We start from the raw sequence: 8,191 nt of genomic DNA, 5'->3' as shown, positions 1-8,191 counted from the left end.
TTTTCTGAGTGTTTCTTTAGTGCTTTTGTTGAATCAAACCACCCGTTTCACTCCCAAACCCTGTGTTAGACTTTCGCATATATGCAAAGGAAGATCGCCACTTGCCACAGGGGACTGTAAGGCATGCCTGACACCCTCAGAAAACCTGAGCCCAGCTTCCTGTCTCCAATGTACACAGGCCAGTCAGTGTCTGTGACTGAGCTGCAAAGGGGGGAATCATGTTTACAGTTAATTTAAATGAATTTGCCACCTGGAAGACATTCAGCTTATGCTTCTATCACCCATTTGACTTGTAATTGCCAAGATGTGAGGAAGCATCTTTTGGACACTTTCCATAGTATCTAGCACCACAATTAATTTTTTTGTAACAGCTTTATGGAGACATACTTCAGCCATTTAAAGTTACGCTTCACCCATTTAAAGTATACAGTTCAACTGGGCAGAGCCGCTCTTGCCTATAATCCCAATGCTTTGAGAGGCTGGGGCAGGAAGATGACTTGAGGCCAGGAGTTCAGGACCAGCCTGGGCAACATAGCAAGACCTGATCTCTTAAAAAAAAAAAAAAAAATTAGCTGGGGATGGTGGCACACAAGCCTGTAGTCCCAGCTACTCAGGAGGCTGAGGCAGGAGGATCGCTTGAGCCCAGGAGTTCAAGGCTGCAGTGAGCTATGATTGTGCCACTGCATTCCAGCCTTGTCGACAGAGTAAGACTCTGCCTCAAATAAAAAATGTATACAATTCAGGCCAGGTGTGGTGGCTCACTCCTGTAATCCTAGCACTTTGGGAGGCTGAGGTGGGTGGATCACCTGAGGTCAGGAGTTTCAGACCAGCTTGGCCAACATGGCAAAATCCCGTCTCTACTAAAAATACAAAAATTAGCCAGGCATGATGGTGCGTGCCTGTTATCCCAGCTACTCAGGAGGCTGAGACAGGAGATTCACTTGAACCTGGGAGGCGGAGGTTGCAGTGAGCCGAGATGGCGCCACTGCACTCCAACCTGGGCAACAGAGCAAAACTTCATCTCAGAAAAGAAAAAAAAAGTAGACAATTCATCGGCTGTATGTTCAGAGTTACGCACCTATCACCACAGTTGATTTTAGAAAGATTTTGTCCACCCCAGAGGAAGCCCCATATCCTTTGAAAATCACTCCACATTTTGCCCATCTCCCCCAGCCCTAGGCAACCGCTAATCTACTTTCCGTCTCCGAACTTGTCTATTCTAGACATTTCATATACAGTCATGCATCGCTTAGCAACTGAGACAACGTTCTCACAAATGCGTCGTTGGGCAATTGCACTGTGCGAACATCATAGAATGTAGTTAGAAAAACCCAGATGGGGGGCCAGGCGCGGTGGCTCAAGCCTGTAATCCCAGCACTTTGGGAGGCTGAGATTGGCAGATCACAAGGTCAGGAGATCGAGACCATCCTGGCTAACACGGTGAAACCGTGTCTCTACTAAAAATACAAAAAAAAATTAGCCGGGCACGGTGGTGGGCGCCTGTAGTCCCAGCTACACGGGAGGCTGAGGCAGGAGAATGGCGTGAACCTAGGAAGCGGAGCTTGCAGTGAGTGGAGATCACGCCACTGCACTCCAGCCTGGGTGACAGAGCAAGACTTCGTCTCAAAAAAGAAAAGAAAAGAAAAAAATCCAGATGGTATACACACCTAGGCTATGTGGTCTAGCCTATTGCTCCTAGGGTACAAGCCTGTACAGCATGCTACTGTAGTGAATACTGTAGGTGACTGTGACACAGTGGTGAGCGTTTGTGTATCTAAACTTAGAAAAGGTGGCTAGGTGCGGTGGCTCACACCTGTAATCCCAGCACTTTGGGAGGCCAAGGCAGGCAGATCACCTCAGATGGGGAGTTCGAGACCAGCCTGGCCAACATGAAGAAACCCCGTCTCTACTAAAAATACAAGAATTAACGGCGTGGTGGCAGGCGCCTGTAATCCCAGCTACTTGGGAGGCTGAGGCAGGAGAATCGCTTGAACCCAGGAGGCAGAGGTTGCAGTGAGCCAAGATCGCACCATTGCTCTCCAGCCTGAGCAACAAGATCAAAACTCTGTCTTAGAAAAAAAAAAGATAAAAGATGGCAGAGCTGTATAGGGCATTTCCCAGGCATGCAGCGTGCGGGACTGGGAGCTGCTCTGGGTGTGTCAGTGAGTGATGAGTGACTGTGATGCTGTACACTTAGGCAATACTAGGTTTATACAGAATTATTTTTCTTCAAGAATAAATTAACCTTAGTTTAACTTTTTTACTTTATCAACTTAAACACTTTTTGACTCTTGTAATAACACTTAGCTTAAAACACAAATACATTGTACAGCTGCACAAAAATATTTTCTTTATATCCTTATTCTGTGAGCTTTTTTCTAATTAAAGTCTTTTGGGGGCTGAGTGGAGTGGCTTACGCCTGTTAATCCCAGCATTTTGGGAGGCCGAGTTGCGCAGATCACTTGAGGTCAAGAGTTTGAGACCATGACCTTGAAACCCCAACTCTACTAAAAATATAAAAATTAGCCGGACATAGTGATGGGCGCCTGTAATCCCAGCTACTAGGGAGGCTGAGGCAGGAGACTCTCTTGAACCCGGGAGTGGAGGTTGCAGTGGGCTGAGATCACACCACTGCACACCACTCTGGGCAGCAGTGCGAGACTCTCTCTCAAAGAAAACAAAAACAAAAACTTTTTTTTTACTCCTTAAACTTTTTTGTTTAAAACAATAAAAGTATAGCAAATACATAAACCAGTAACATAGTCATTTCCTTCATTAAAAAGTACTATAGGCCGGCGCAGTGGCTCACGCCTGTAATCCCAGCACACTGGGAGGCCGAGGCAGGCGGATCACCTGAGGATAGGAGTTCGAGACCAGCCTGGCCAACATGGTGAAACTTTGTCTACTAAAAATACAAAACTTGCCTGTAGCCCCAGCTACTCGGGAGGCTGAGGGCAGAGAATCACTTGAAGCTGGGAGATGGAGGTTACAGTGAGCGGAGATCGTGCCATTGCACTCCAGCCTGAGAGACAAGAGTGAGACTCTGTCTCAAAAAAAAAAAAAAAAGTACTATTTACTGCACATAATTCTGTGTGATAGACTTCTTTATATCACTGGCAGTGCAGTGAGTTTGTTTTCACCAACATCACCACAAACATGTGTGACACTGTGCATTGCCTTAGGATGGCTGTAGTATCACTAGGCAGTAAGAATTTTTCAGCTCCATTATAATCTGAGGGGACCACCCTTGTATATGCAGTACATTGTTGAACATAAGCAGTTATTCAGCCCCTGACTGTTTCTTTGAAAAGGAACTCTGACAGCAGAGAAAGGCCTGGATTTCTATCAGATGGGCTTCAACCCTTGAAGTTTCTCCAGGGCTTTGGGTAAAGGAAAGACAGAGTCCATACACACACAGGAATGGATGCAGAGCCAGGGAAAGGAAGCCCAGAGCAGTTATAGGATAGTCTGAGAGCCCTTAAAGATATTCACTCACTTTGCATTTTCCCAGGGGCCTGCCCTGCCTGAGTCTAGGTAGCTGGACTCCAAGTTCTGAGCAATGGGCACAGTAAGAGAGAGATCCATGGGGGCCGTGGGCCTTCCTCTCTGTCCTGGAGCTCACAGACCCTCAGCCAAGCACTTGTGCCTACAGATGTCAGTGTGAGGAAGGGGCATGAGCTGGTGAACATCTATTGCCCCGTCGTGGTCTCCAATGCAGGGCTGTTCAACACCTATGAGCACCTACTGCCGGGGAATGCCCGCTGTCTGCCAGGTAAAAGGCGGGTCTGCACTGCCCCTCTTGCAGGTTCCCCAACGTGTCCCCTTCTGGAGCCAACTTGCTCCATCTGGGTCATGCTTCCCCTCTTCTTGGCCGGCCCTCTGATTGTACTTAAGCAACAAGGTGAGAACGCTGCTTCTAACATCATCCTAACCCTAGCATTGAATGTTGGGGAAACTGAGGCCCATACAGATTAATTACAGTCCTGAGCCCACTCAGCTGAAAGGGGCAGGGCTGAGTGGAGTAGCTGGTCTGATTTGAAAGCTCCAGCTCCTCTCACCCTTCTGGGTTGAGGGGGCTTCCAGAGAAGAGGCCTCAGGAGGAGAAGCAGGAGAGCAGGCAGCCCACAGGGAGCAGAGCCGCTGAGCCACCGCGGCTGAGAGGTCCCGCCACTTCATGTAACTGGATGCATCTGGTGTGATCTGAGGAATGGAGGCCGCTGGGAAGGGCGAACTAGGAACCCAGCAGGGGTGAGAGAGAGGGGCCCAGATGAAGGGCTCAGGCTGGGGCGGGAGCTGGAGAGCACAGAGCAGCTCCGGATGTGTTGTGGCAGAAACCTTGGCTGGTGCAGGAGCCAGAGAGCAGGGGAAGGAGCCCTGACCCCAGAGGGTGGGCCCGGGAGCTGCTCCCTAAGGAACCGGGGAAGGGGACAGCAGAGCGGGCTGGGGGGTAAAGCGAGGTCCTGGCCTTCCTCATGGGGACTGGGTGGTATGTGAGTTGTGATTGTCTCCAGGGCATAGGGTGGCTCCACCAATGCCAGCCTCTCTTTCCCTTGCCCCACGTGGCTGGGCCTACAGCCTGCACGGCCTCCCCTCTCTCAGACCTGGGGAGCTGAGGGGGTGAGGCAGAGACAGCCCAGGGGCAAAGCAGGGGGGTTGGGCGTGGTGCACAGACAGGCTCTGCCTTTGTTACTTCCTGCCTTTCTCTCTGTGACACTGATCTCCCTTCTCCCCTGTCCCAGGACCTCTGGGAACTGACACTGTCCTGGCCAGGCCCAGCATCTTACCCAGGCAGCCCAGCTAGAGCCATCTGTCCCTCTTGCCCTCCATCCCTGTTCCTGTGTCTCTTCCTCCTGAATACAACCTGAGGGCCTCACAAATATTTAGTTACACGAATGAAGCAGGCCGGGCGCAGTGACTCATGCCTTCAATCCCAGCACTTTGGGAGGCCAAGGCGGGCAGATCACTTGAGGTCAGGAGTTCGAGAATAGCCTGGCCAATGTGGTGAAACTCCATCTCTACTGAAAATACAAACATTAGTGGGTGTGGTGGTACGTGCCTGTAATCCCAGCTACTCGGGAGGCTGAGGCAGGAGAATCGCTTGAGCCTGGGAGGCGGAGGTTGCAGTGAGCAGGTATCATGCAATTGCACTCCAGCCTGGGCGACGAGCAAGACTCCATCTAAAAATAAATATTTTTTAAAAAAAGGAAAAAGCAAGCCGGGCACGGTGGCTCAAGCCTGTAATCCCAGCACTTTGGGAGGCTGAGACGGGCGGATCACAAGGTCAGGAGATCGAGACCATCCTGGCTAACACGGTGAAACCCCGTCTCTACTAAAAAATACAAAAAACTAGCCGGGCGAGGTGGCGGGCGCCTGTGGTCCCAGCTACTCCGGAGGCTGAGGCAGGAGAATGGCGTAAACCCGGGAGGCGGAGCTTGCAGTGAGCTGAGATCCGGCCACTGCACTCCAGCCTGGGCGACAGAGCCAGACTCAGTCTCAAAAAAAAAAAAAAAAAAAAAAAGGAAAAAGCAGAGGAGCCAGGGGCCCAGCATCCCTCAGGCAGGTGCCGGAGCTGGTCCCGGGAATGGGAAGACAGCAGAAGAATCTGTGGGGGCAGTTTCTGGAACACCGGTCTCGGGTCATCTGCTGAGGAGTGGGGAAGCCCAGCTGTTTAGGTCTGGGGGACATCAGGTGCCCCACAGTGGCTGCGGCCTCTGCCATAGTGCGGTTCTTCCCTCCTCCCTCCAGCTGAGTCCTGAGATGCCAAGTACCAGTCAGGCCGCCTGCCTTTGCTCACATGCATGGCATCCCTCTGGAGGCCTATGTGTTCTGACATCACACTAGGAATCATGCATGTTCACTCACTCCATGGCTGCATAAAAGTTAATCCTGAAATCAGGCTGGTAATGAGCTGCTGTTCACGTGTGTGGTCTTCATAGAGGGAGCCCAGTCACGCGCTTCCCACTTCAAGACACGAAGGGGAAGATGGGAGGCAGTAAGCCTGACCCTCCTGCGGGTGCTGAGCCAGTTCATGGGGGCTGAGGACCAGGGCTGGGGGTCGCCTGCCTCTGAAGGGTCTTGGTGTAGAGGCGGGGGAGGTGGAAGAATAGGAACCCAGGGCAGTGTCCTTCCCAGGCAGGAGGAGATAGAAGAGCAGGCCCCTGCCAACGTCAAGTTGAAACAGCTGTAAAACTGGCCTGGGCACTGAGGATAAGGCTCAGGACACAGTGAGCGGGCACCCTGAAGCTCTCCTAGGAGCAGGGAGTGGCCGTCTCTGGTCATAGTTCATACAGGCACCAACCACTCCCCTTGGCAGGTGTGAAGCAGCAGCTGGGGATGGTTCGGCCTGGCTTAGGCATGATGTCTGTTTTCATCTGCCTGCGAGGCACCAAGGAGGACCTGCATCTGCCGTCCACCAACTACTATGTTTACCATGACACGGACATGGACCAGGCGTAAGACACACGTGTCTGTGTGTGGTGTGTATGCGTGTGGCCTGTGCCTCCCTGCTTGACTCAGAGAATGAGCAGAGGATATGGAATGGGAGGAAATGGGCAATATCTAATTTGCTCCTGGAAGTTTGTCACCTCAAGGCTGTGGCTCAGCTTCAGTGGGGAGTCCCTAGGGCTGAGCAGTCCTTGCAGTGGTTCTGAGGTTTTGAGGACAAAAGCCTGGAGATCGCACCACACTCCTGTCACACGCAGGATGGAGCGCTACGTCTCCATGCCCAGGGAAGAGGCTGTGGAACACATCCCTCTTCTGTTCATCGCTTTCCCATCAGCCAAGGATCCGACCTGGGAGGACCGATTCCCAGGTGGGGCTGCGGGTCCCGGGTGAGGGGCTGGAGGGAGGGGCCGGGCAGTACTAATATCAGCTCTGACCCCCAGACCGGTCCAGCATGATCATGCTCATACCCAGCGCCTACGAGTGGTTTGAAGAGTGGCAGGCGGAGCTGAAGGGAAAGTGGGGCAGTGACTATGAGACCTTCAAAAACTCCTTTGTGGAAGCCTCTATGTCAGTGGTCATGAAACTGTTCCCACAGCTGGAAGGGAAGGTAGGGGGTAAAATATTTGGGGTGGTGACGGACCTCATGGTGCCATTTCTGCCCTTTCCTTGCAAAGACAGGGGAATTGGGCCCCACGACATGAGCCCCAGGGAAGGACAGGGCACCCATACCCACAGTCAGCAAATGGGAGACAGTGGAAGAGGGAGGGGAGCCAGGATCTCACGTGCCCGCCCCACCCTTTGTGCCCTCAGGTGGAGAGTGTGACTGCAGGATCCCCACTCACCAACCAGTTCTATCTGGCTGCTCCCCGAGGTGCCTGCTACAGGGCTGACCATGACCTGGGCCGCCTGCACCCCCGTGTGATGGCCTCCTTGAGGGCCCAGAGCCCCATCCCCAACCTCTACCTGACAGGTATACTCACTGCCCCATGTTGTCAGGACCTGAGACCCTGGGCCCCTGTCGCCCAATGTCCTCTCTTCCTGTCCTCAGGCCCTGCTGTCCCCTGCAGCTTCTCATCCCCTGAGCAGGGCTGCCTGGGCAGGCTGTGGCCCTGGTCCTGACTGGAGCCAGCTCTGGGTGGCCCTCATGTGGAGGGAAGAGCACCAGGGCCCCACCCTCCCCTGGGCCTGCCTGGGTCACGCTCAGGGGCCTCTGCTCTTGCCTCCTAGGCCAGGATATCTTCACCTGTGGGCTGGTCGGGGCCCTGCAAGGTGCCCTGCTGTGCAGCAGTGCCATCCTGAAGCGGAACTTGTACTCAGACCTTAAGGATCTTGGCTCTAGGATCCAGGCACAGAAGAAGAAGAATTAGTTCCATCAGGGAGGAGTCAGAGGAATCTGCCCAATGGCTGGGGCATCTCCCTTGACTTAACCCATGTCTTTCTGCATTAGTTCCTTGCACATATAAGGCACTCTAATTTGGTTCTGATTCCTGAAGAGAGGCCTAGTTTAAATCACAATTCCGAATCTGGGGCAATGGAATCATTGCTTCCAGCTGCGGCAGGTGAGATCATTATGCCTTTTATAACATCCCGTCCCTACTAACAGGATATTGACTTGGATAGCTTGATGTCTCATGACAGGCAGCGCTCTGCATCGCTCACCCATACCTCCTCACTCAGTGATCAGAGAAAATTCCATCGGTGGATAGAATGCCTGGCAGTGTTGTCAGCTCAAGCTGGTGGGTTCAGT

The 8,191-nt window shown here is 52.6% G+C and overlaps 1 protein-coding gene across 1 annotated transcript; it reads left to right on the top strand.

The window, feature by feature from the left end:
- Positions 1-3,183: 3,183 nt before the first annotated feature.
- LOC694896 (all-trans-retinol 13,14-reductase-like) lies at positions 3,184-8,106 on the top strand. Its single transcript, XM_077958763.1, has 7 exons — positions 3,184-3,205; positions 3,653-3,772; positions 6,314-6,452; positions 6,702-6,811; positions 6,885-7,051; positions 7,255-7,414; positions 7,672-8,106. The coding sequence occupies exons 1-7, from the start codon at positions 3,184-3,186 to the stop codon at positions 7,809-7,811; spliced, it is 858 nt and encodes a 285-aa protein (XP_077814889.1). The 3' UTR covers positions 7,812-8,106.
- Positions 8,107-8,191: the final 85 nt, after the last annotated feature.

This window comes from Macaca mulatta, chromosome 13, assembly GCF_049350105.2.
Source record: "Macaca mulatta isolate MMU2019108-1 chromosome 13, T2T-MMU8v2.0, whole genome shotgun sequence".
Classification (NCBI taxonomy): Eukaryota; Metazoa; Chordata; class Mammalia; order Primates; family Cercopithecidae; genus Macaca; species Macaca mulatta.
The sequence above is the reverse complement of the archived record's forward strand: the minus strand, read 5'-3'. Positions and strand labels throughout refer to the sequence as shown.

Coding starts and splice junctions, on each gene's coding strand:
- LOC694896 (XM_077958763.1), top strand. CDS start 3,184: ATGGCTGTAGTATCACTAGGCA. Junction 3,206..3,652: donor GGCTGTAGTATCACTAGGCA/GTAAGAATTTTT, acceptor TTGTGCCTACAG/ATGTCAGTGTGAGGAAGGGG. Junction 7,052..7,254: donor TCCCACAGCTGGAAGGGAAG/GTAGGGGGTAAA, acceptor TTGTGCCCTCAG/GTGGAGAGTGTGACTGCAGG.